Source organism: Ambystoma mexicanum, chromosome 5q, assembly GCF_040938575.1.
Source record: "Ambystoma mexicanum isolate Mex_15411 chromosome 5q, UKY_AmexF1_1, whole genome shotgun sequence".
In the NCBI taxonomy this organism is placed as follows: domain Eukaryota; kingdom Metazoa; phylum Chordata; class Amphibia; order Caudata; family Ambystomatidae; genus Ambystoma; species Ambystoma mexicanum.
In genome coordinates this window covers 1,312,745,613-1,312,773,450 of record NC_090933.1, presented here as the reverse complement: position 1 = coordinate 1,312,773,450, position 27,838 = coordinate 1,312,745,613, and the positions used below count along the sequence as shown (strand labels likewise).

General features: G+C 48.7%; 1 protein-coding gene across 2 annotated transcripts in view; it reads right to left on the bottom strand.

Moving 5' to 3' along the window:
* Positions 1-364: 364 nt before the first annotated feature.
* LOC138498070 (riboflavin transporter 2-like) overlaps positions 365-27,838 on the bottom strand; it is a 91,716-nt gene continuing 64,242 nt past the window's right edge. The window contains exon 4 of one of the 2 annotated variants that reach the window (XM_069621922.1): positions 365-1,036. In XM_069621922.1, coding sequence (XP_069478023.1) covers positions 980-1,036 — 57 coding nt within the window. In that variant the 3' untranslated portion in view covers positions 365-979. Of the gene's footprint in view, positions 1,037-25,638; positions 27,104-27,838 lie in introns of those variants that run through there. The other variant, XM_069621921.1, reaches the window with a different exon arrangement.

Genomic DNA, 27,838 nt, shown 5'->3' with positions numbered 1-27,838 from the left:
CAGTATCTCAAAACTATGTTTTTAACAACCAAAAGATGGCTACATCTTCCTGCCACCCACATTTTAGGCGGGTGGAACAGGGGACAGGGTACACACTGCAGGAGTGTGCCAGTGTGTTCTGAGACATTCATATGGAATCAAGTGAAGGCAACACTACATTGCTGCAAAAGCCAAAAATTCACCTTCATAATGAAACCTTGTTTTACCCTTTCAAAATGATGTGTTATGCTATTTCCATCTGTCCATTCCTCATGAAACTTCTATGATTGAAAGGGCCCTGCTATGCCCTAAAGAAGTCCTTGTGCCTCTGTAAAGCCGGGCATAATTCCTGAATGAAAGGCCCAGTCAAAGTAGCTTGGAAAGAAATCAACAAAGATCTTTATTTTTTCTAACACAGCAACGCGCGTTCATTTTCTTTACAATGTAGCAAACATCAGCTGTCTTCAAATGAACTTTAACTATCTGAGCCTGGTCAGTTTCATATACCAGTGTTTAGATAAAATTCATGCATTCAAAGAAAAATGACTTTAGCTGCAAGGACATTGTGGAAATCTGAGTGAGCTGCCCAAAACCGAATTAAAGAAAGAAATGTCAGCTTGCACCACGTGTGAAAATAAGCTGCTTTCAAAATAAGGAAAAACAAATGCCTGTGTTTTAAAACAGTACACTGGTAAATAAATGTTTTACTTGTTTTTAGAAATATAAAGGGGTTTGTTAATGGAGAGAATATATCACATGTGTTATTTGATAGAACAGGCTTATTTAATTCTGGATTTAAGGTCGAAAGTGAAAGTTAAACCCAGGGTGGCTTGAGTTAGCAAGTTGAAAAACAGGTTTTCTGCCAAAAGGGCTATCTCTCCCAGCAGATCCTGCCAACCCACTGATAATTATAGGGTGGAGCAGACTTTCTTCTCTGCTGGAACCCAGGACAACGCAGTTCTCAGGGAAGGAAGCTGGAGGTGTGAAAGTCCCTAAAACTTCAATCATGCCGGAGGAACCCCCCATCCTGCTTGAAAGGAAATGCCAGTGGTGTCAGCTGGAAAGAAAAGAAAAAAAGACAGACAGTGACCCCCATTTGTTCTAAAGACTATTCCATAAGGAAACTTTAAAGTATTTTAACTCAGCAACCAAAATTGGTAACAATGTAGAATTTTCACAGTGTAAAAGTACATTTGTGGCCTTTAGTTTAAAACTTGGTAGAATGTAGTGACACCAAGTGGACAGAAATGGTGATATACGTGGAATTACCAGAAAAGTATCCATGTAGCAAATGTAAAATGTTGTACATATCTTCCTTATGACAATCCCCACTCATGTGTAAAGTTGTAGAATTTGGAGAAATGTAAATCCCAGTGAGAAAGTGCAAAAAACTGGTAGATGAGCGAAACCAGGCCTCACGGACTGGGGGTTTGGATTGGAATGTGAGGAAAAAAATGTGAAACCTGTGTATCTGATTTACTAATAGGTTGCAATTGTGTAAATGTGTTTGTGGCAAAATTAGATTGTAATTGCAGTAACTCTGGGAGGTTTCTGGAAACTGTAAATATCACCCCATAAACATGACATCATTTTTCTGTGATCCTACCAGCAAAGAGCTAGGCGGAGACTTATACCCTTGCCCAATCCTATTGTTAGAGACATGTGTAGTAAAGCCTGCCCCTGTCATATACTGTGATGATGTCACCTGGCATTATAATAAGAGCCCCTGACAACACACAGGGCACACTGGTTGATGATTTCCTACGCCGGCGTCCTGTTCCTGTCTTCATCTTGCATTTATCCATCTAAACTGCAGATCCCAACCACAAGGCCAAGAATTGCTGATCCTGATTCAGCTGGGCCTCAATTCTAAAATAATCCCAATAATCAAGGGAAACGCTGTGGTGTTTTGGGAAGCATCCTGAATTAACCTTGCTGCTCACTAAATGCATGCCTGCTGCAAACCTGCCATCCAGCTGATCTGTAGTATCCAGTCACCAGAACTGCCAGTCCAGAGGAACTATCCTTTGGTATCCAGTCCCTGCCCTCTGATCCGGTCCCGCTGATGTTGTTCGCCGGTCCTTTGTTAGACCAGATCCGTGTGGCGACCAGAACCGCTGACTGTCCAAAATCCAAAATCCTAACTAAAGTGGACTGTGAGTATCAATAGGAACCATAGAAAACATAGTATACCTTGCCTTGCTTTGTTTCATCCTAATCTCTAAAATATCCTATTCTGACCCCGATATTTTATTAAAATTGTCAAAAATCATTCTTGAAGCCCTGCTTTGATTTCTTGTGCTAGCGCCAACATCTTTAATAATTTTGTCTTGTAAAATTCTAAACTATTAATCCTGTTTGGAGTGATCGGACTGGGTCTGCCAGGGCGGGTGCGGAGGTGCTAGGGTTGAACTCTCGAGTCAACCCCAGAACTTACTGTGTCTCAATCTGGTGGCATAGCCTGAATGTCCTAGTGTAGAGTAAAACTGTCCTTGTCAAAATTGATTTCTTTTCCTTTTTCGCGCCTTCATTTTCTCAAAAATGCACCTCACTAGAGCTTGCATAACTCACTCAATTTACCAGGTAGACACCTCATTTCACTTCCATATTGTACCTAGGATCCAGAGCTACACCCCAACTAGCATCACGATTTACAATATTTCAGCCATGTTTATTAAAAACTGTTTTGGAAAATTTAGGCGGGAATGGCAAAAGTTTGCTAATTTTACAACGTGTCATTTAGATTATAAACTGTTTTCAATCTTCCATGTAATTTCGAATTGTATGCTTTTGCTCGATCCATTGCTTGTGATTGCTAGTATCTTTCCAGTGTTGCTCCTGTAAAGAATTGTTTTTGTTTCAAGATTTGTATACACATTCAATGTTTTATTCAGCCATTCCCAAGTGTCATTTTAACATTTCAAGGGTTTCAAATCCATCTTTCACTCTCATTTGAGGAGGGAAAGATAGATTTGAATTCCGTTTCCAGATACATATTCCTAACTGCCTGCTGTTTCCTTATATCCATTCAGAAGTGATTGTTTGTGGGTTGACGAAATTTTGCAGGGGGAAATCCTAACTTGAGTACTATCTTTCCGAAAATCAAAAAGTGTTTCTATTCCCTGGGGTTTTATATCTGTGTTGCTAAAGTGTTGAATTAGGTGCATTGCCTCCATTCCTATTGTTCTTATCACTCCATTGGTGATTGCTGCCCCATATTAAAAATGGTATGATTCTTTTAATTTTCAAATAAATAAATAAATAAATATTGTATTTTATCAACCAGCCTGGTTCATGATCCATTGTGACCTGGGGTATTTGAAAAGCGGGTGTGATATGAGTGATATATCATCTCAATATTGAATCTAATCTATACCATAAGCATTTCAATTGCGCGCTGAATTCTGGGCAGAGACTAAGGTGTGCGTCGCCTGATTGAAATCCCTAACAATGTCGGCAGATAATATGCCTGCCAAGTCTGTCAGTCTTTGTACTGGGAGACAAACCACCCCTCTGTATTACAAGGTCTAGAAAAGCCTCCCGCTTCTCACTGTAGAACCCTGGGCCAATTTTGTGAGGGGGTGCGAGAGCTGGAGTTCAGAAGGTGCAAAAAAGAGGTAGTGTGATATCATGAGGTAGAGAATCATTCTAGCCATGGTGCAGTCGGTTCGGAGGCAGCCAGTGAAGTCAAGTTTGTATTCCTGGGTCCATGAGTTTGGCAGCTCTGAGCAGGACATGGGCTGGAAAGGTTGCAACAAAGTAACATGGGGAGTCTGGTTCCACACAATGGCCTGCCTCCACCGGGGTGTTGTACCAGAGCAGCCATTCCCTTCTGGCTGCAAACAGGAAACCGGAGTTCTGCATGATGGGCAGAAAGTCATCTTGGCTGTGCACCCCGCTGCCCAATTTCTATGGGCAGCAACCAGAAACCCACAGGGGGGTGTCCAAGCAAACACAGCCATTGGGAAGGTGTCTGGCAGATGGGCAGAGCTTGTATTATAACCGTAATTGCTCTGCATGTGCCTAATGATGACTTCTGGGAGCCAACTTCTCATGCCGGCTACCATCTTATGCGCTTGCCCATTCCACCATCTCCATGTGTGCCCCACTCTCCAGGCATGGAACTTTCATGTTTGCGTTCATCGTGGAATACCATGGACCCTGACAGAATTCTTATTTTATGCCCCTGTATTTCCGTTCCTGCAGGGAACCCTTTTTCTGTTGGGCTGCTGGTGTAACACTGGTTTGTGTTCCTCTTAGTTTGTGGCTCATAGTAGTCTTCTGTTGTCACGCTGCTTTGAAACATCTTTGAGTAGTTGAAGCTTACTTATTTGGTTTCTGAGAAAGCCACAGTGGTTGGTTGGTTAAACGGTTTGCCGCCCCGTCCTCATCAAAGCATAGAGACAGACAGACTGTGATTCTCTGATATAACAGTGTTCTTTCCACTCCCTTTTTGTTACAAGACGTGACCTGTTTATTAAGCTGGTGCATCATACATGCCAACATTCTGTGACCAAAAATCTGTAGGAATCTTAAAGTTTCAAAAATAGTAATTAGCAGAATGATGACATCACAGGAAGTTATGTCACATGAACTTTGACCTCATGACATCAGAGGAAATTACCTCAAGTGACATATGGCATTGAAGAGATCACAGGAAAGGACTGGACTGGCTGGTGTGGCCTATCCCAGATCCTCATCATTAGAGAGAAATGTACCAAATGTGAGAGCTGTGAGCACTGCGACCAACGTCTTCCTCATTAACACATATTTTCCTCTTAAAACATACCCGCTGATTATCATGAGATGGCTCGCCAGCAGGGACCTGAAACATGAAACACCCACTGAAAAGCTACAAATCCTTCGATTTCAACACGTGCCTGCTGTGGAGAAACTGGTGTGAAAAGGCAACAAGGTGATAACACTTCTGTATACCGCAAGGGAAGTGACAGCTGCAAGGGCTTGTGCAAACGCAGCTTATACGGTGAAGTAATGGAGGATCTGCATGCCCTTCAAGTGAGCTGCCAGCAGATGCTTTATTTCAGTTACATTAAGATGTCTCAGTAAGAACCACTGGCTCCCATCATCCAGGCAGGGCCTCTCCAACGGCCTGAGCGTGGAACCTCAACACAGAACATTCCTCCACTCAAACAGCAACATTCTCGCACCCAGACCACAACACTCCCTCTTACATCACCAGGCCCATGCATCCATCCAAAGCACGATACAACACAAGGCGAGCCCCAGAACAAAAGGAATATATTGCTGTGTTATAAAACTTCTGGCTGGCAACATGGGGCAGTGGCCAGGGACCTCCCTGAGGCTCATGGCCCCATTCTACTGAAAGGTTGAAAGGTCCCGATGACATCCCTGCCCTTAACACATCAAATATTCCGAAAACTAACTAGTTAAACATGCCTCACCCGAAGGGAAGTGACGGCCGCAAGGGCTGCTGCAAATGCAGCTTGTAAGGCAAACCCCAGAACAAAAGTAATACAGAGAGGAATATATTGCTGTTATGAAACTGCTGACTGGCAACATGGGGCAGTGGCCGGGGGCCTCCCTGAATCGCTGTGTGGCTTTTTGTTGCCTCCTGCCCTCCTTTCATCTATCTTATCCACCTGCCTGGCTCCTCTCCCCTCGCTGCTCCCTTCCCATCGCTCTCTCTCTCTCTCTCTCTCTGTCTCTCTCTGTCTCTCTCTCTCTCTCTCTCTCTCTCTCTCTCTCTCTCTCTCTCTCTCTCTCTCTCTGCCTCTCTCTCTCTCTCTCTCTCTCTGCCTTCCTATCGACCCTCTGCTTACCTCTCTCTCGCCCCTCCCTCCCTGCCATGTCTCCTTACCTGCCCCAGATCGTGTTGCTCTGTTCCTTCAGTCAAGCTTTTGGTTCTGGGAAAGTGCTCAGAGCTACTTCCAGTTTCAATCAGCGTCATGGCGCTAATGGAACTGGCCGGGGCCCTGGAGCGCTGGCGGCACTGATATGATTTTAATATGGCTGTGAGCTGATATGCAGACAGAGCAAAATATTCAAATAGTACTCTCTTTTTATCCCGGTATCTAGCATGGGGGTTCAGCAATTTCAGAAAAGCTTCATGTTCTTTTTTAATGTCTCTCTGCATCTCCACAATTTGTTTTTAAAGAACGGAAGGAAAATGGACCTATCCAGCACTACTGAGTGTAGACCTGTCAGCCACTCGCCTTTCTGCAAGTACAACACGTGCGCTCAGAATTACATCACAGAGTTGTCAATCACCTGTGATGTTGTCATGTAACGGACACAGCGGCGTGACGGGTAGCGTTATGACGCGGGTACAGTAAATGTAATAAATACGGCGAAAGCTCAGGAAACGCAGGCAGTGCGGTCACCCAGAAGCAGAGTGTGTGCCTCCGTTCCTTGTGTTACCTGGAATGCCAGGCCCCACTGCATAACACCACACTATAGACAAATGCAGTCGCTAGACCCAAGTTTGGCTCCCAACAAAGCAGCAGAAACACCTACGGTGGCCCAGCAGTCAGCCGCACAAGAGCTGACAGGACACACACACACACCCCTCGCCCCAATCAGCACCGCCGAGGCACGCATTGACAGCAGCCGCCGGAATGAGAAGAAGAGCACTTACCTGCCGCAGCGGTGCGAGGTGCGTGAGCCAGCCCACACCCATCAACAGTGGAGGCCGGCAGAGGACGCCGCTGAACACGCGCGCTCACGCCGCTGAGCAGAGGACGCAGCCGGAGTGTACTAATGTCATGCCGCCAGCGTCTAGTCGCCGGTGGGGACTATGGAACGCCTGGCGTTGGCGGCGCGATTAGGTCATCCATTGTTTTTCCCTGTCCATTCCCAGGTTTACCGCTCTAGTCTTTCTCTGTTTTTCTTCCCGGCTTCACTATTTAAGCACCGCCCACTTCCGTGTTCGGTGCGTTGCAACTTTGTTTCTTCCCGAGTTGCTGGCTCCGTGTGTTTTTTCCTTCGTGCTATTTTTGCTACCCTTTGGTCTCCAGTCGGCGTCCCTTCGCCGTTCGCTTTCTCCTTTTCTTTCCGTGGCGCTCCGCCGCCTTTCTGGTTTTCTCTTTGTTTTTTGCCTTCTCTTACCCCTTCATCCTTCACTCCTGGATTCTTCCAAGGACCTGCCCCGCCTTCAGTCTCCTGATCAAGATACTCGCTCCAGTCATCCTGCTTCTTACATCGGATCTGCTGGATTACTTCACATCACTCTCCGAAACTACAGGAACGTGGATTTGTTTCTCTGAGGGTTTTTTTGAGCATCCGCTTTTTTCCCTCATTACCCGGTCCCTGCGGGAAGGAAGCCTCTTGCTTTCCTGCTTGGCAGGGAATCATGGTGGCTTCTCACAGCGGACGGCCATACCTCTTCTCTAAGAAAAAGAAGATTGGGAAAAAGGTTTACCGCCGCGACACTTCTCCAGAAGACTCAGGTGAGGAGGAAGCCAAGGAGGTAGTTAATATCATTGATAGGCCTTCCAAGGTTCCGGAGGTTGACAACTAAAGCACACCAGGGGACAAGTCAACCGTGAGTCAGTGCCCCAGCCCGCCCGGTCCCGCCGCCAAGAGGCAGACAGCCAATATAAGTAACAAAGCAGTGCCGGCTCTGTAGAAGAAAAAATAACACAATTGCACTGACAACGCAGGAACTAATCAGGTCAACATAAAGATCCTGCTGTGTACAAAGCAAGGCGAGCCTCGACAAACTGGCCTAGTGCTGTTCCACCAGGCATTCTGTGTGAGAAAGAATGCCCATCTGAATAGGAAGGCAATGCCAGGGCCACTGTGAAGAGCGCATAGCCGGCCTCAACGCTACGTCCACAACTCATAGTTCCAAGCAGCTCCCACACTCAGCCTAAAACAGCCGTGACACAAAGTAACCAAGACCTGCAGTCAACAGGGAGAAAGACCCCACAGCATCACCAGCAAGGGTGAGCGTCCAAGGACCGTTTCCTGAGAACAACACGTGGCTAGACTTGGCCAAGACGACATTCCTGAAGCCTTTTGACCCGTATGGGTCAGGAGCCACGCTCAGGTGGGAGTTGTGATTGCAACAGTTCGAGCTGCAAAGAAATCATGTAAAGTCACAGACACCGAAGACAGGCGAAAACTCCTGATGCTCAACCTGGGGACCCTCACACTCAGGCTGTTCAATGCCCTGCCCAACATGGGCACGAAGGACATTACGGCACCACAAAACAATGCTGACTAACAAATTCAAGTTGCAACTGAAACCTGACTTTGACAGATTTTAAATGAGCCAGGCATGCCAGCGGCCCAATGAAAAGATTTATGATTTCCACAGCCGCCTCAGAGAAATGCCAATAGGATGTCACTTCCCAGATGAGGAGTTCTCGGTCCGTCAACAGGTAATCCACAGACTCTTGTCGGAAAAACTGGCAGGGTCATCATGTCCGAGGCAAATTTGCCACTGGGATGCCAACGAGAGGGGACAGACGGGCAGCTGACGGTAATGGAGACGATGATCAGCCATCTGCCATTAGACTCCAAGAACTCTGAAAACACTGTAGCAACATTAAAAGCACCTTGTGAAAGGGGCGGGACAAGTTTACCCTGAAACCGAGAAGGCCAGAGTCCTGCAAATGGTGCGGAGGGCCCTGGCACAAAGAGGAACCATGCCCGGCACTAGGCGTCATCTGCCACAAGTGCAGAAAAGTAATTCACTCTGCATCGGTGTGCCTCAGCTCAGCCCCCCGCAGCCAACTCGACAACATAACTGCAGTATCACCAGAAAATAGAAGCAACGACTCCTGCAGAGAGAGCAAGTTAGAAAACAGTCACACCAGCAAATACCCTGCAAAACTGCACACACGTAAAGACAGAGGACGGGCGTAAGCCGTAGAAGCAGATGACAATGACATTGATAGCGACGAGTAGGAGAAGTCGGAAGGCGAATTGTCCCCCGAACTAACACCGCCATAACGGAAGCCAAGGAGAGAGCATGATATCGCCCATCAAACCCTGGCACAACAAAAATAAACGTGGTAGGCACGCTCAAACAACATGCATGATCAGGCCAATGGGCACCACAGTCGATGTGATGCATGCAATGCGCTATGAGAGACTCTCCGCTCACCCGCCACTACAACACAGGTTCGTCCAGCTGTACGCGTATGGGTGCAAGAAGTCACTACCAGTGAGAGGTTCCTTCAAGACAGAACTGACGTACGATAAGGAAAGGTGCAACTCATGCATCTACGTGGTGGATGTGGGCATAGAAACACTACACAGCCAAAGACACTAAAGCTGATCCGCTTCACATTCAGGATACACTTCAGGGGGATAGAGCATCTCCTAGAAAAACATGCACAACTATTTCAGGGCATTGGATGCCTCAAAAATGGCACCGTCATTCTACACATTGACCCCACTGTGGAGCCTCGGGTGGTTCAGAATATGAGAGTCCTGTTCCACATGCGGGCGGCAGTGGAAGCAGAACTCAAGAAGTTGGAGGATCCCAAAATAACATAGACAACAACAGGCACACCACTGTGGCTGTAACCCATGGTTGTGAATGCAAAGCCCAAACAACCACAGGCCATCGACATGTGGGTGCCTAATGAAGCTATCAGGAGGGAGAGACACATCACCCCACCATAGATGAACTCATTGTGTATCTAACCGGGACAACAACCTTCAGCAAACTGAACTAATGGTCTGGATATCACCAGATCAAGCTGGCAAAAGAATCGAGGTACATTACAACATTCTCATCTCATCTCGCCCTGCTGAGATATCGACAACTCAATTTTGGAATCTCCTCTGCAGCCGAGGTATTTTAACATAAGATCAGGAAAGTATTGCAAAATCTCCCTGGCGTGACCAACATCAGTGACGATATCCTGGTCTACGGGAAAACAGAGAATGAACACAACTCCCGATTAGCCACCACACTCCACATCTGGAGGACTCTGGGCTGACTCTTCATGCAGAAAAATGCAAGTTTGGGAAGAAGGAGCTCAGTTTTTTGGGGTATGTATTCAATGAGAAGGGGATGACCCCGGACACAAAGTAGCGGGCCTTAAAAATGCCAAAGCACCAAGCAGCACCACAGAGGTTTGCTGCTTCCTCAGGATGGCCACCTAGCAACACCGCTAAGGGAACTCACAAAAGCCAATGCCAACTGGGAGTGGGAACAGCCATAGGAGTCAGCGTTTCAATGTATCAAGGACTCCCTGCTAGGAGACGCCACCATGGCTTTTTTTGACAGCGCCCGAGAAACAGCTGCTCGTGTATGCCAGTCATGTAGGACTGAGCACAGTCCTAACAGAGAAGGACCAGGAGAGGACAATCTACCCCATCGCATTGAGCAAGCAGAGTGCTGACACTGACAGAGATAAACTATGCCCACATCAAAAAGGAAGCCCTAGCCATCTTGTAAGGGTGCCCGCATTTTCACAATTACACTGTGGAAAATCATGTCCGAGTGTTCAAGGACCACAAGCCGCTGGTGCTGATATTTAAGGGATCGACCCGCACCCCAGGCACGAATCGAGCGCTGGATGCTGCAATTGCAACAATACGTCGTGGAAGTCCTATACAGAGCAGGGGTTGACAACCCAGTCGACTTCCTGTCTCGACATCCCAGACTGACGTCCACAAAGGACTGTGAGTCAGCGCTTGAAGCAGAGAAACACGTCTTCCACGTTATAGCAAGGGCCCGACCAAAGACGATGCGCCTACAAGGCATAATAGAGGAAACAACCAAAGACACCTGCCTACAGATCACCAAGAACGCCATCCTGACTGGTGAGTGGCAGACATACCTGACGTCAATCTCACATCGCACGACACAGATGCAGTAGATGCTACAGAGCCTGCTTGGCATCCGCCACAAACTCTCCATCTCCCCAAAAGGATTGGTGCCAAAAGGACACGGGATTGTAATCCCAATGAGGCAAGAAGAAAGGGTGCTGCACCTAGCCCACTACTAGTGGGAGACACAGCGCTACTAAAGAACAGAGCGCTTCCGAGGTAGCTAGCTCTCACATATGAGTCACAGCCTGGACCGTCAGGAATAAAGGCCACGGCATGGTGACTGTGGCTGGAGAAGGAGAGACAGTGACCCGACAGAGACAGAACAGTCACGAGAGGAAGAAACAACATCCCACAGTGACCCAGAAATAGGCCCACTGCCAGAAGCCCACTAAGACCCCAAGGAACGAGAGCCAACGCTGGTATGCCCTTCGAAAGCAACCAGCACCACCCATCAGGCTTCGAGGGTTTTTGCTGAATGGAAGCTACCGGCATGCCACGAACATAGAGTAGATGTGAGACTGTGGCCTCCTGAACGGGTATAGTCATGATGCCTGTAAAGGTAATAAATAAGGGTGAAAGCCCGGGAAACGCAGGCAGTGTATTGCAACCAGAAGCAGAGTGTGAGCCCCCATTCTTTGCGTTACCTGGAATGCCAGGCCCCACTGCATAACACCAGAACACCCACCAGCAGCCAAAATCACACAACGCTTGAAGCAGAGAAACACGTCTTCCACGTTATAGTATGGGCCCGACCAAAGACGATGCGCCTACAAGGCATAATAGAGGAAACAACCAAAGACACCTGCCTACAGATCACCAAGAACGCCATCCTGACTGGTGAGTGGCAGACATACCTGACGTCAATCTCACATCGCACGACACAGATGCAGTAGATGCTACAGAGCCTGCTTGGCATCCGCCACAAACTCTCCATCTCCCCAAAAGGATTGGTGCCAAAAGGACACGGGATTGTAATCCCAATGAGGCAAGAAGAAAGGGTGCTGCACCTAGCCCACTACTAGTGGGAGACACAGCGCTACTAAAGAACAGAGCGCTTCCGAGGTAGCTAGCTCTCACATATGAGTCACAGCCTGGACCGTCAGGAATAAAGGCCACGGCATGGTGACTGTGGCTGGAGAAGGAGAGACAGTGACCCGACAGAGACAGAACAGTCACGAGAGGAAGAAACAACATCCCACAGTGACCCAGAAATAGGCCCACTGCCAGAAGCCCACTAAGACCCCAAGGAACGAGAGCCAACGCTGGTATGCCCTTCGAAAGCAACCAGCACCACCCATCAGGCTTCGAGGGTTTTTGCTGAATGGAAGCTACCGGCATGCCACGAACATAGAGTAGATGTGAGACTGTGGCCTCCTGAACGGGTATAGTCATGATGCCTGTAAAGGTAATAAATAAGGGTGAAAGCCCGGGAAACGCAGGCAGTGTATTGCAACCAGAAGCAGAGTGTGAGCCCCCATTCTTTGCGTTACCTGGAATGCCAGGCCCCACTGCATAACACCAGAACACCCACCAGCAGCCAAAATCACACAGGTTTAACTCTTTCTCATTCTGCAGATCTGTCTGAGCTCTGCAGGTTCTGGCTCTGTGCCGGATCGCGCTCAGAGGCATCAGCACCTGGGGAGCCATAAAGCAACTTGACTGACACACTAAAGCGGTAGAATCAAACACCCAAATCTGTAGGCGGTAGGAGTGCTTAAAAAGCTCTAGCCTACCGCCTAAATCGGTAGGGTTTGCAAGTATGCTGCATAACAAAGCATTTCACTTGCCCAGTGCTCCTATAACAGAGGACCAGCTTCCCTTCTATCAGCTAAAACCCTTTGTCAGCCTTTAGAACTAGTTTGTGGCACTAAGCCCCCGTTCCAAGGGCTGAAATGAGGGTAATGGCCCGGCAGCTCCAGTTAACGGCCTGAGAGAAAAGTGTGTGAGTTAAGAGGCATGAAGTTGCTGTTGCACTGTTTAGATCCCTCTATGTTCATTGTTCCTGATATCTGGTGTCTTGTTTTCAAAAATGTGAGAGCCCTTCTACTGAAAACGCCCACGGCTCAAATAACATGCTTGATGGTATGTTTCTCCACCAGGAGGGGGCGTGGCTAAGGCGGCCATGTAGAGGGACGCGCTCCGGAGGAGCTCCTGTGATCCTGTGTCGATCCGTTTGAATAATAGTGTGTGCGGATCCCTGCCGGCGTTGAAAAACAACATCCCTGCCTGTGATAGTAAGGAGCACACTCGCTGATAATCTGGGACATGTGCGTTGCACTGCTACGAAGATCCAGACGTTCGATTTTATGAGCGCCGGCATGGATTGAGAGGCAAAATGGCGGCGTGAACAAAGGGAGCTTCAGGACATCTGTAGATGTTGCTACAACAGCGGCGCGTGAGTCTTGCTGTCTGATACAGCACCCGAGGACGTGTGCACCCCGAGCGGGCACACACACAGCTGGAGCCTGACAAGATCTGCGGAACGAAAAAGCATATTGATGGCGGGCGCCGACCCGCGGTGAAGCCGCTGATGGAAGCCACCTGAGACACATTGTATCAACATCTCCGAAGAGACGAGCGAATGAGCGCTGCGCTTGGATAATGGTGCCCGCAAGCAGGCTGGCTACAAAGTAGCAGTGGCCCCTGGGATTGAAGTAAGGGGAAGCGTGGCAGTGGCAGCACACAGGGACACTGGAGACCTGATTTGAACACTAAAGGGGCTACCTACAGCTCAGCACAGAAGCCCCACATGACCCATAATGCAGTAAGCTGTGCTGCCCGTGGGAAAATTGGTGGCCAGTGCTGTGAGGCGTGCCAGTACACTGGAAACCAGGCATATTTTGGAGGGCCATCTCCTAGAAGTATAGGTGGCTTTTGTTACGCTCACCTGGCTCCCACAGGGGCGTCGGTCGGACCTAGACTCCTGCGGCCTCCACCCACTTGATGCGTAGTGCAGCGATGACTGACTGGATCTGCCCTCCTAATCTTGTCTGCTTTGCCCGTAGAAATATTCTCCTACAAGTGGAGAGATAGATTTAGCCACTTGTGGATTCAAGTGATAGCACCCCCACTGTCCTCCCCACTAATCACCTCTGAAGCGCCCTCTCAGCAATCCCACCTTATATTCTTGAAGGATGGGCTCTCCATCCTGCAAAGGACGCAGGGGCGCGTTGATGACCAGTTACTTCACTAGCTTGAAGATATTGGAAGAGTTGTAGACGAATCCTGACTCCAAAAGATTCTGGCGAAGAGCCGTAAGTATATAGTTCGTAAGAGTTCAAAATGTCTGGAATTCACTCCTGTCCAATTCCTCTTTTATATTGCAGATTTGACCCAATAAGAAGATTGACAACTGAAAGCGCTCCAGTAAAAGTCTGTGTTTCCCAAAACTGTCCGTTAAATAATGCCAAGGGTTAAACTTGCTGCTTTCTCCTTATCTTACAGGTGTGGCATTAGAAGATATGACATGCTGAAGAATTATACCTCTGGCGGTAAAATCAGGTAAGCATATGGCGGCCAAAGAGATTGTCTCTGTCTGTTCTCTCTGCTCACCTTGTTGTTTCTTGTCCCCCTTAGGTGCCGGGATTCGGCGATGTAAAGATGGAGACAGCGCCGGATCGAAGAGATGCTGCGTGGAACGGTGAGTATGGCGCGATGCTGCTGCTGGCAATGGGATGCGTTTAAAACAAAGTCTTTCCTCTGGTTTGAAGATGCGATGAATCCGGAATCAGGTAAGAAATAAGGTAATACTCTTGTTCTAACCTTTGCTTCTTTCCTTCTTTCTAGGTGCTCCAGGTTCGAGGCGGGCGTGGCAGAAGGCTGGATGCTGCTGCTGGCACAGTGAGCGTTACGCTGCTGGATGCAGAATAACGCAAAGCGTGTGCTGCTCTTCGGGCGTGGTTTAAATAGCCTCCAAAGTAGTCCCAGGTAGGTATTCCTCCCCGACCACACCCGAGTAACAAAATAGTCCCTGAGGTAAAGTAGTCCCTTCCAGGCCTCACATGGGCTTGGATCTTCTTGCAGCATGGTCTGCATCAGGTAAGTGTGCACCTATGAGCCTGGCGCCTATGGCGCCAGGACGGATGTCCCATATGAGCCTGGCGCCATAGGCGCCAGGACTGAACACAGACAGCCCCTAGCAGGGGTTGCTGGGTTTTCTCAAGGCGACATGATGCCTGCTCCCGGGGCTGTTGGACGTGGTCTGGATGCCCGGGGGTATGCATCATGACAGCATTGCACCCAGAAGCTAGACAACAGAAGAGACCAATCTGGGGCAATTGCTGATCCCCAGACACAACATAAGGCTGACTCCCCAGCGTAGGACTGTGAGGCGAACATTCTCAGGCTGGACTGTGGATTGGACGGCACTGGGGCTGACGGAGCGTCGAAAGGGGAGTGCGCCGGGGCACTGGGTGTACATGACCACTGGCCACTGAAGGATTACAAAAAAGACAAGTGGTGCTGCACGGAGGGTGTGCAGATACGTGGGAGGTTGCAGCCCATTCTGGAAGGGGGGCAAGCAAAAGGCCACACTGGAATACAGCTGTAACTGCCCCTGCAACGCCAAGAGTGGCCCAACGCCACGTAGAGTTTTTGCACGAAGGGTGGCACTGCTGGCTCACGCCCGCACAATATAGCATGGCGTCTTCTAAAGTGGCCAGACCCAGGAACAAACAACCCACACTGGAGACCTATGCTAAATCGCCCCCCAGTGCTGAGGGGAGCAAAAGCAAGGATACCACTACGGCAGTAGCGGAGACACCGGGCACGATTCAGGAGGTCCTGGCGGCGATAGCGGATCTAAAAATTGCCTGGGAAAACAAACTGGGCCTGGCAATGACCGAACTGAAAGAGGGCCTGGACATAAAGATCAGAGCAGTCCAAAAGGAAGTTAATTTGCTGAGAAAGGACGTGCGGACGCTTGCTGAGCGTACTGGAAACTTGGAAATGGAGGTGGCCCCGAGCACAGCGGCATGTGCCGCCCACGGGTCGGAACTCCATGCCCTTGTGCACAGGGTAGGCAACTTGGAAAGCAGGGCGGAGGAGGCAGAAGGGCGCGCTCGGCGCAATAACATTCGTATTGTTGGCCTGTCGGAAGGAATAGAGGGTCCTAATCCGACAGAATATGTGGAAACCATGCTCCTGCAGGAGATAACTGGCGGTGCATTGACCCAGGGGTTTGCAGTTGAGAGGGCTCATAGGGCCTTGATGAGGAGACCGCCCCCAGCAACTCCCCCGCGGCCGCTGATCGCTAAGATTCTGAATTACCGAGAGCGGGAGAAGATACTTTTTTCCGGAGGGGAGGGAAGATCGAAAGGGGGTCGGCGACAATCACGGCGTAACCGGATTATACTTTGCAAGTCCAACAGGATGAACTACGGGGCGGTGAAAAGGAGGTTGAAAGAGGCAGGCCACCGTTATATGTTGCTCTACCCAGCCAAATTGAAAGTGTTCTACAAGAACAAAACCCTGTTTTTTTGAGACGCTGAGAGATGCAATGGACTGGCTGGGCATGCAGGGTCGCCCCCAAGAAACGGATGTCCAGACGGGGATCGCAGGAGATAAGTAGTGCGCGAATGGGCCATCACTAGTGACATGGCTCAGACATTGGGACTTGAATATAGCATTTTAAAATAAAGCTTGTGGGAATGTGTTGTATCAAATATGGGCCGGTGGGACCATTGAAACGCAATAATCCTAGTTCAGGTGAGCGGGAGCTCCTGGAGGGCAATCCTTATACCCCTTAGTAGTATATTTAGTTAGGTCACTGGTAGTACGGTGACGACCCGCAGGATCCTAGCCCTCGTTTACGGGATAGGAGCAGACGCGGGTGGGCCTGAGATCCAGGGATGGAGCTGGGCATTTGTTGGGCCCGTGTAGGGTGGGGGGAGGGGAAGGGTTGTGTGCAGTGGGGTGGAGTTGCGGACAGGGGAGAGGGAGAGCTGTTGAGGTTGGGAGGGAAACGAGTCGGACAACGGGCCATTGGGGAACATATTGGAGGGAGAGGTGGGGGGGCACATCGAGCAGATGGCATCGGGTAATCTCAGAGTGGTAACCTGGAATGTGCGGGGCCTCAATAGTTACTTAAAACGTAACAAAGTGATGATGTATCTAAGAAGAATGCATATTGATATAGCTCTGCTACAGGAGATTCACCTCACCAGGGAGAGGTTGGAGGTGGTCAGGAGAAAATGTAAGGGTAAAGTCATAGGTGCCACATACTCTGCATATGCAAGAGGGGTGATCACTTGGGTGGCACCGCACGTGCTGTTCTAGCTGCTTAGTTCGACAATAGATCCAGAGGGCAGAATGGCAGGTCTCCACGAGAATAGGGAGGTGAACATTATAAATTTGTATGCCCCTAATTTTGATACGGCTGCATATTTTAGATCTCTGTATAGTAAAATTAGCCCCCTGTTGGGTGGCGCGGTGGTGTGGGGAGGAGACTTCAATTGTACCCTGAACCCTGGGTTAGACAGGTCGGACGACAAATTAGTAAAGCCGGCACCAGCAGCTAAAGCACTGAGGGCATTGTTGACGGACCTCGGTCTGGTGGATGTGTGGAGACGGCTACACCCAATGGATAGGCAATACTCGCACTATGCAGCACCACATGACCTGCACACGAGGCTGGACTATGTGTTCGCCACTGCCGAGATAGTCGGAGAATTGGTGGGCGCAGAATATAAAGCCTGGGTATTATCTGATCATTTGCCTTTGGTAGTGGAGTGGCTACACCAACCCCCCAGAGCGCGAATCCCAACATGGAGGCTCAGAACCGAGGCGTTACAGGATGCGGGATTCCGAGAGGATCTAAGGGAGGCCATCGAGGAATATTTTGAAATTAATATGGGTAGTGCATGCTCTGTGGGAATGGTATGGGAGGCATTTAAGGTGGTGGCACGTGGGGTAGCTATATCTAAATCAAACGGACTCCAAGGGGATATTTAACGGGAACTACAAGAAACAGAAATAGAGCTAGGGCGCCTGATACAAAGTGAGGGGACCCTCCGAGAGAATAATGTTAAGATAAGGCACTTACAGATGACTTGTGATGAACTCTGGGACAGACTATGTAAAGTAAATTATAAGAAATATACAGAGAGGCTACATGCAGGGGGGGATAAGCCGGGTAGACTACTGGCCTGGTTATATAAAAATGAGACCCCCCCGCTCGTTGATCAGAGGGGTTAGGAACGCGGAAGGTAAAATCTGTAATACCCAGGAAGGGGTAAATGAGGAGTTTCTTAAGTATTACAGATGATTATATGAGGACACAGGAGAGGATATGAGTCACGAAATAATGGAAACAATAGAGGATATAGGGCTGCCCACCTTAGATGACCTAGAACGCGCAGTTCTTGATGCCCCCATTACTTCAGATGAACTGGAGGAGGTGATCCAACACCTGCCCACATATAAAAGCGCCCGGGTCAGATGGGCTACACAGTGAGTTTTATAAAACGTATAAGAGTGAATTACTCCAGCCGCTATTGGCCATGTTGAATGAAGCCTATGAGCTGGGGGAGCTGCCGGCGTCCCTCCGTGAGGCAGTGATCATGCTGCTCCTGAAACCAGGCAAGCCGGAGGTGGAATGTGGGTCCTATAGGCCCTTGTCCATGCTCAACCAGGATAGTAAAATACTCACGGCAGTGCTGGCCAATAGTCTAAAGAGGGTAATAGGCAAGTTGCTACATCCAGACCAAACAGGCTATGTCCCCGGTAGAAATATCACCGACAATCATAGGAGGCTGCACCATATCATTGACCAAACCGAGGGGGACTCGGGCGAGTTGGCTATCGTGTCACTGGATGCGGTTAAAGCCTTTGATTCGGTGCGGTGGCCATGATTGAAAGCGACCCTGAAAGGATATGGAATGGGACCAGGATATATCAGACGGGTCCAGTTGTTATATAGCTCCCCGATTGCTAGAGTGAAAACAGGAACCATAATTTCAGACAAATGGCAGCTAAGTAGGGGGACCAGACAGGGATGCCCCTGGTCACCCATGTTATATATCCTGGCATTACAGCCGCTGGCAATATGCCTGCAGCAACAATACGGGGAGGTGGGGATCCGTACGATAGGGGGCACACACCTGATATCATTGTATGCAGATGATATGCTTCTCTACCTGCGTTACCCGGAAGAAAACCTGCAATATGTGCTGGAGGTGATGGATCGTTATGCCACCCTCTCGGGCATATCAGTGAACCCCGGGACGTCTAGCTTATTCCTCTTGGGAAGGTATAGGAGCACCCCATTGTCGGGGCTACCTGTCCTGCGGATACCCTGACAGACCGTGACATTCAAGTATCTGGGTGTGAATATTTATCATAAGATAGAGTTGAAGCACAGACATAATACAGTGAAAGCGATTGAGGGTATTAAGAATAGCATGGTGTTCTGGTCTAGTTTGCCCCTGGCTATGATGGGGAGAGCGGCCCTGCTCAAGATGGTTGTTCTGCCCAGACTGTGAATATCCCGTAATCAATCCCCAGACGATTTTTTGTGAAACTTCATAGCATGTGCAGGGGCTTCATATGGGGCAACTCCAGGAATAGGGTGGCCCTGTGGAAACTACAGAACACATGTGATAAGGGGGGCATAAACCTGCCGAACTTTGAGCTGTATTACTTGGCGGGACAGCTGTTGTATGTGGCTAGATGGCTGTCTGCGGAGGACTCGGCAGAAGACAGGCTCTTGCAAGGTGATTCGGCTCCATACTTTTTGAAAGAGACAGTGTGGCTGCATAAATCTAAATTGGCGGGGATGGGGAGACTGTTGAGGCTGGGCTGGGAAGTTTGGCGCAGAGCATGGAGAACGGTGGGTGACTCAGATCCACTCTCCCAGCAGTTCCCGCTGGTGGTGTTATGCGGGGATGACCCCCAACTGTTCAAAGCGGTCCGTAGATGCTGGGAACCGGTGGGCTTAGCCACCCTTGGAGACATATGGCAGGAAAGGGAGGCACTGGAATTTCAGAGGCTTCAGGAGGAGACAGGGGTGCATAGAGGCCAATACATCACATACATCAGGCTCTTGAAACGGGTGAGGGGGTGGTGGCCTGAGACGGCACTGGCGGAAGAACCTGATGCCACCCTGGAAACGATGTATGATGTCTCAGAGGAGGGGCATGAGATATCCAGGATATATGAGCTCCTGAGGGTGAAGGTAGAGAGGGAGCTGTTCCAGGGAGGAAGAGGTAGGAGAACCCATGACACAGGGACAGTGGGATAGAGCTCAGAGGTATCATAAAAAAGTGTTCCCGAATGCGAGACTCCAGCAGATCCAGCTGTATGTCACCCACAGAGCTTATTTGACCCCTGGAAGAATAGCCGGGTTTGGAGGCTCGGCTATACAGAAATGCCCCAGGTGCTGGGAGGTGGAAGCGGGGCTGTTGCACATGTTCTGGGCCTGCCCTGAGGTGCAGAGATTCTGGGAAGAAATAAGGACGAAAATGGCCAGTAGAGGAGTGGTGCTTGACGTGGGATCTGCTTGGGCATGTATGCTAGGGAGTTTCCTCAGGCCACGTACTTCAAAGCACATCAGTAGAATGAAGGACCTGGCCTATATCCTGGCCAAGCGTAGAATTGCTATGGGCAGGAAAGCAGCCCACAGGCCTAGGGTGGAGATATGGTGGGCGGACCTCTTGAAATGGGCAGATGCAGAAACTGCAGTATGGTTTGAAGCTGTCACCAAGGGGGGAGAAGAGGAAGTGGGCCCCCTGATTGCCTGGAGGCAGCTGGTGACCTCAATGACAAACCCCCACCAGGTCGATCAAGAAATAACAGATGAGTTGACAAATACTGAGATTCCGGAAAACGATTATGTAGATGGCACGGATGAAACGGCTCGAGTTTATGGGAAGGGTGGGGGCAGGACGGAGGAAAACACTGTATAATGTGATGCTTAAATACTGAATATGAACGTCCTAAAAGTTGTAATGTTTGGTGTGTTGGTTATATAAAATAATAAAAATTGTTTAAAAAAAAAACATGTTGAGGAATGAGGAGTGTATAACTTTTCAAACACACTTCTGAAACCTATATGGGAGGTACTGTTAGAGTTTGTCTACACCAAAATGAAATGTCTTAAACTATTTATATGCACTTCTAATTTTAAAAGAAAAATGTTTCTTTGTATTAAATAAAACCGGCTTGGACATGGTAAAAATAAAAAAAATTGTTTCTCCCTCAGGAGAGTCGACAGCCACAGTGTATCTCGAGGTACCTTTCACATTTGGATTATCCCTGGGTAACTAATGGTAAAATCACAGGTTTCTCAAAATGTGTAATAATGTGGGGGGGGGCCTGTACTGAGAACTGACGTGGCTTAAATAACCTGTTCTATGGGATGTCTCCCACTCAAAGGGTGCGGGTATCTACAACCAGACAGGACCAGATTGATCTGCAAATGCATATATGAGTCCTTTGTGAAAGGTAAAGTGAGCTAAAACCTGGTTGTAGGCCCTCCTGACTGGGAACCAACCCTTAGAACTGGTAATCTGGCTGTGTTTTTTCTCCTTTGAGAGACTCCCAAAGCTATTTACATTGTTTTGTTTGCTCTGCTCCCTGGGGCAGTTAATGGCACATGCTTGTGTTGCCTACCCTGACATGTTGGTCTTAGATCTGCATTAATACTGGGAGAGGGGTCTTGCAATGTTTTTGCCCATTTGCTCACACTCCCAGAACTGTCTGGGACCTGCATCAAAGCAGCTGTTATGACCTTTTGTCCATCCTGCCCTGAATGCTTCATACCTGCATTCATGGTGGCAGTACAATCTGCATTCATGCTAGAGTAACACTGTTCTCGCCAGTCCAGTCCTGAGTTCTTTCATAATGCCTTCATGGCGGGCAGCAGAAGTGACCTTTTTCTTGCTTGCCCAGTCCTGTGTTCCTCAGATATGCCATCATGATGGGCAGCTGGTGTAACATTGTTCTTTCCTGTCCAGCTTTGTGTTCTGAAGTTCTCCATTTAGGATTGCCAGCTGGTGTAACATTGCTCTTGCCTGACCAGCCCTGTGTTCTGAAGTTCTGGGTTCATGATTGGCAGCTGGTGTAACATTGTTCTTTCCTGTAAAACCCTGTGTTCTGAAGTTCTGCATTTATGATTTCCAGCTGGTGTAACATTATTCTTTCCTGTCAAGCCCTGAGTTCGGAAGTTCTGCATTCATGATTGCCAGCTGGTGTAACATTGCTCTTGCCTGTTCAGCCCTGTGTTCTGAAGTTCTGCGTTCATGATTGGCAGCTGGTGTAACATTGTTCTTTCCTGTAAAACCCTGTGTTCTGAAGTTCTGCATTTATGATTTCCAGCTGGTGTAACATTATTCTTTCCTGTCAAGCCCTGAGTTCGGAAGTTCTGCATTCATGATTGCCAGCTGGTGTAACATTGCTCTTGCCTGTCCAGCCCTGTGTTCTGAAGTTCTGCGTTCATGATTGGCAGGTGGTGTAACATTGCTCTTGCCTGTCCAGCCCTGTGTTCTGAAGTTCTGCGTTCATGATTGGCAGCTGGTGTAACATTGCTCTTGCCTGTCAAGTCCCTGCGTTCTGAAATTCTGCGTTCATGATAGGCAGCTGGTGTACATTGTTCTTTCCTGTGCAGCCGTGTGTTCTGAAGTTCTGCATTCATGATTGGCAGCTGGTGTAACATTGCTCTTGCCTGTACAGCCCTGTGTTCTACAGTTCTGCATTCATGATTGCAGCTGGTGTAACATTGCTCTTGCCTGTCCAGCCCTGTGTTCTGAAATTCTGCGTTCATGATTGGCAGGTGGTTTAACATTGTGCTTGCCTCTCCAGCCCTGTGTTCTGAAATTCTGCGTTCATGATAGGCACCTGGTGTAACATTGTTCTTTTCTGTCAAGTCCCTGTGTTCTGAAATTCTGCGTTCATGATGGGCAGCTGGTGTACATTGTTCTTTCCTGTCCAGCCGTGTGTTCTGAAGTTCTGCATTCATGATGGGCAGTTGGTGCAACATTGTTCTTGCCTGTTTAGCTCTGTGTTCTGAAGTTCGGTATTCATGATTGGCAGCTAGTGGAATATTGTCCTTCCCTGTCCAGCGCTGTGTTTGGAAGTTCTGCACTCATGATTGGCCAATGGTGTAACATTGCTCTTGCCTGTCCAGCCGTGTGTTCTGAAGTTCTGCATTTATGATTGCCAGCTGGTGTAACATTATTCTTTCCTGTCAAGCCCTGTGTTCGGAAGTTCTGCATTCATGATGGCCAGCTGGTGTAACATTGCTCTTGCCTGTCCAGCCGTGTGTTCTGAAGTTCTGCGTTCATGATTGGCAGCTGGTGTAACATTGTTCTTTCCTGTCAAGCCCTGTGTTCTAAAGTTCTGTGTTCATGATGGGCAGCTGGTGTAACATTGTTCTTTCCTGTAAAGTCCTGTGTTCTAAAGTTCTGCGTTCATGATTGGCAGGTGGTGTGACATTGCTCTTGCCTGTCCAGCCCTGTGTTCTGAAATTCTGCGTTCATGATAGGCAGCTGGTGCAACATTGTTCTTTTCTGTCAAGTCCCTGTGTTATGAATTTCTGCGTTCATGATGGGCAGCTGGTGTACATTGTTCTTGCCTGTACAGCCCTGTGTTCTGCAGTTCTGCGTTCATGATGGGCAATTGGTGCAACATTGTTCTTGCCTGTTCAGCTCTGTGTTCTGAAGTTCTGTATTCATGATTGGCAGCTAGTGGAATATTGTCCTTGCCTGTCCAGCGCTGTGTTTGGAAGTTCTGCACTCATGATTGGCCAATGGTGTAACATTGCTCTTGCCTGTCCAGCCGTGTGTTCTGAAGTTCTGTGTTCATGATAGGCAGCTGGTGTAACATTGTTCTTTTCTGTCAAGTCCCTGTGTGTGTTATGAAATTCTGCGTTCATGATGGGCAGCTGGTGTACATTGTTCTTGCCTGTTCAGCCCTGTGTTCTGCAGTTCTGCGTTCATGATGGGCAGCTGGTGTACATTGTTCTTGCCTGTTCAGCCCTGTGTTCTGCAGTTCTGCGTTCATGATGGGCAGCTGGTGCAACATTGTTCTTGCCTGTTCAGCTCTGTGTTCTGAAGTTCTGTATTCATGATTGGCCAATGGTGGAACATCGTTCTTGCAGGCCCAGCCCTGAGTTCTTCAGTTCTTCTTTTGAGATGATCAACAGGTGTAACATTGGTCTTGCCTGCGATCCTCAATCCTTCAATCACGCAGAGCAGCTGGTGTAACATTGTTCCTGCATGTTGTGACAAATCCCTAGATGTCGTCACTTTTCCCCGTGGGGAGCCCCTTCCCATGAGGTCGGGTGGTGAGGCTGCTACCCAACAGTCCCACTGGGGGTGGTGCACAGTGGGAGGAACCCATGGGGAGCGACTCACCACCTGGGGATAACAATGAACATCTAGGTAGGGTCAACCACAACACCCCAACTCCAACACTGCCAAACCTCTTACCATTATCACATCAAAGCCCCTTCCTACTACTTCCATATGTTATACAAACAGTTCCCCTATTTTGACTGAGACAAAGAAGATGACTGACAAAATACTGAATACTGACTAGGGAACTACTGAGATGAGGTGGAACACATGAACAATGAAGAACAGTGGCCAAAAGGAACAGCAGCGGTATAGACATCCGCCGAGCCATGGTTCCTCATTTTCCATAAAAAGGAAGGACGGACTAAGAGAAAGAGAGAAGCAGACAACTAGAAAGCAAGGCCATGAATCCCAGAAAGTTGGAAGGAGATGCAGAGCCGAACAGGGAGGAACAGAGAGCAGTCCGCTCCCTGATTTAGGGAAGCCAGCAATCTCCTTTTACCCACAACGCCTGAGTGGAGTATTGGCAAATGGGCACCCGAATGCAGGAAGTAGAGCAGAAGCCTCAGGTCCCAGCGCAAAGCAACTGGTCCACAATGGTAAAGAACTGAAATGCAGAGCCACTCGCACAACCGAAATACAGAGAGAAGGACGCCAAGAAGAGCTGGACGCGCACCTCGAGAAAACCAAAGGTAGCGGGTATCGTGCAGGGACCGATGGGGGCTGGAAACCACAGGGGAACAAGCCCCTGTTTCAAAATAACGAGTGAGAATATCTTTCTCAGCACAGTACTTGGCAAGCAAGTATACCAAGTCTGGGAGACGCAGGAAGAAGAGAGACAAGGGTCTGGGACCCGAACGCCAACCCAAAAGGGGACGATAGATGTCATCGTCCTTGAGGCAGTACTTGGCAGGAGAGTGAACCAATTCTTCCAAATTACCAGGACAGAGAAATACGGGTCTGGGACCCGCACCCAAGCAAGGAGTAAGATACAAGTCATCGTCCTCGTTGCTGTACTTGGCAAGCAAGGAGACCAGGTGGGCTATACTTGGGAAACCTGGGTCAAGGATCACACTTGTATATGAACTATTGAGAAAAAAGGAAAACAGTGAAACAATGATCATCAGGGGAAGGGAGTCATTCACCATGAGTATTGCTGAGGGTAAAGTGACTGTGAAACCAAGATACCAGGAGAAGGGAGTCATTCTCCTGATAGTGCTACATCCACAGGGAAAAGCCAAGAATCCCTGGGGAAGGGAGTCATTCCCCCAGGCCGGAGAAAAGCCAGTCAATATAAGGGAGTCATTCTGTTGACCATTAAGAGAACTGAGTATGGAACAAGTGATCCAGGGTAAGGGAGTCATTCCTTCTGGAGTGAAGAAAGAGTTAACCTTCTGATGCAGAGTGTTATAGGATTGGCAGTCCTTTGTGAAATATTGGGACATGGGGACGGGAGTCATTCCCCCTGGTTAAGAACTTGCAACCAGAACTGTGCCACCCAGTTCAGGAGAAGGGAGTCATTCTACTGCACCAAGAACATTGGTGCAACCTTCCAGTTCAGTTATAAGTGTAAGGGACAGAATTAGAGCTTTTGACATGCAGTTGAGGACTCTTTAATTTATAAGGACATTCTGACAGACCCCCTTTAGTATTTTAGTTGAGGCAGGGAAACCCCTCATAGAGACAGGGAAAGTTAGGTTTTAGCAATCACTGTGCCACCGGTGTGCCAGTCTCCTCCTTCTGCACCCACACACTGTCCTGCCCAGAGTCCTTCAGTTCTGGCTTCATGATGGGCAGCTGGAGGAACATTGTTCTTGCCTGGCCTGCTGAATCTCCTTCAGTGCTACATTAATTATGGGTAGTAGCTACAATATTGTTCTTGCCTGTCTAGCCTTGTGTGCTGATGTTCTGCATTTATGATTGGCAGCTGGTGTAACATTGCTCTTGCCTGTCCAGCCCTGTGTTCTGAAGTTCTGCATGCAAGTAAGGCAGCTGGTGTAACATTGTTCTTGCCTGTGATCCTCAGTTCTGCATTCATATAGGGAAGCAGGTGTATCATTATTCCTGGCCAGCCAGCTGTGTCTCCTTCAGTACAGCAGTCATGATTGGCAGCTGGTGTAACGTTGTTCTTGGCTGTCCAGCTCAGTGTTCTGAAGTTGGTGTAACATTGTTCTTGGCTGTACAGCCCTGTAATCCTCAGGTCTGCATTCATGATGGGCAGCTTGTGTAACATTGTTCTTGTCGGTATAGTCTGTGATCCTCAGTTCTGCATTCATGATGGGCAGCTGGTGCAACATTGTTCTTGCCTGTGATCCTCAGTTCTGCATTCATGATGGGTCGCTGGTGCAACATTGTTCTTTCTGCCTTCATCATGGGCCACTGGTGCAACATTGTTCTTGCTGCCGTCATGATGGGCAGCTGGTGCAACATTGTTCTCGTCGGTATAGCCCTGTGATCCTCAGTCCTGCATTCATGATGGGCAGCTGGTGCAACATTGTTCTTGCTGCCTTCATCATGGGCCACTAGTGCAACTTTGTTCTTGCTGCCTTTATGATGTGCAGCTGGTACAACATTGTTCTTGTCTGTGATCCTCAGTTCTGTATTAATTATGGGCCACTGGTGCAACATTGTTCTTACTGCCCTCATAATGGGCCGGTGGGGCAGCATTGTTCTTGCTGCCATCATGATGGGCAGGTGATGTAACATTGTTCTTGTCTGTACAGCCCTGTGTTCTAGATTCTGCATTCTGGATAGGCAGCTATGGTAACATTGTTCCTGCTGCCCTAATGATGAGCAGCTGTTGTAACATTGTCCTTGCCGGTACAGTCCTGTGATCCTCAGTTCTGTATTCATGATGGGCAGCTGGTGTTACACGGGTCCCCTGACTGAAAGAGGCTGTAAACACTGACTAGTGGGAACATGATGAGTGCCCCAATCATGGAACCCAGCTGCACCACTGCTCCACACCACACCAGGGCACTGTGACCCTCATCCCTCAGGATAAGGCCAATCATCACCTTCACATAGGACAAAGTGCCCACGAACAGCACCCACGCCACCACCTATGGAGAACATTGAAAGAGTCTGATCAGAATACACAGTACCCGTGAGACAGTCAGAAGGAACCACCGCCAGAAAGAGACAGAGAGAAGCAGTCCCATACTAGGCCACAAAAGGAGAGGAAGAGAAAGAGTGTCTGAGGGGGGGATAGTGAAAACCAGGGAAGGGAGTGAGAGGGAGGGTGTAAAGCCATGAAGAGTGGAAGGAAAGGATTAGAGGTAGTGCAATACAAGTCAGAGAGATAAAAGGAAGGCAACCAGGACAGAGAAAGCAAAAACAAAATGCTCTCCAGGCCGAGAGATAGACAGGCACAAGGGAAAACGAAAGAGAACCAGGCAAACACACAGAAAGAGATGCACAGAAGATAAGGGCAAAAGACAGACAGCGATACTGCTGCCGCCCACTGAACTTGTGATCTATTCCACACAGAAATGGCTAACCCTGAACAAGCCACTTATAGCCGTACTCCCACACAAGACACAGATGACAACCTGGCATCCTCCCACCTGGCATCATCTCACCCAAGATGTGGATATCAACCTGGCATCATCCCACCCATGACAAGGCTGGCAATCTGGTTCCTCTCACCAAAGATATTTATTTATTTATTTTTGAATGTATAAAGTGCACCAAACCCATAGGCATCAGGGTGTTTAAATTGGTGAAGGAGGGGAGAGGCGAAGGGAGGTTACATGGTACAGTAACGGCACAGAATCGTCAAGTGGGGTGCAGTTTCA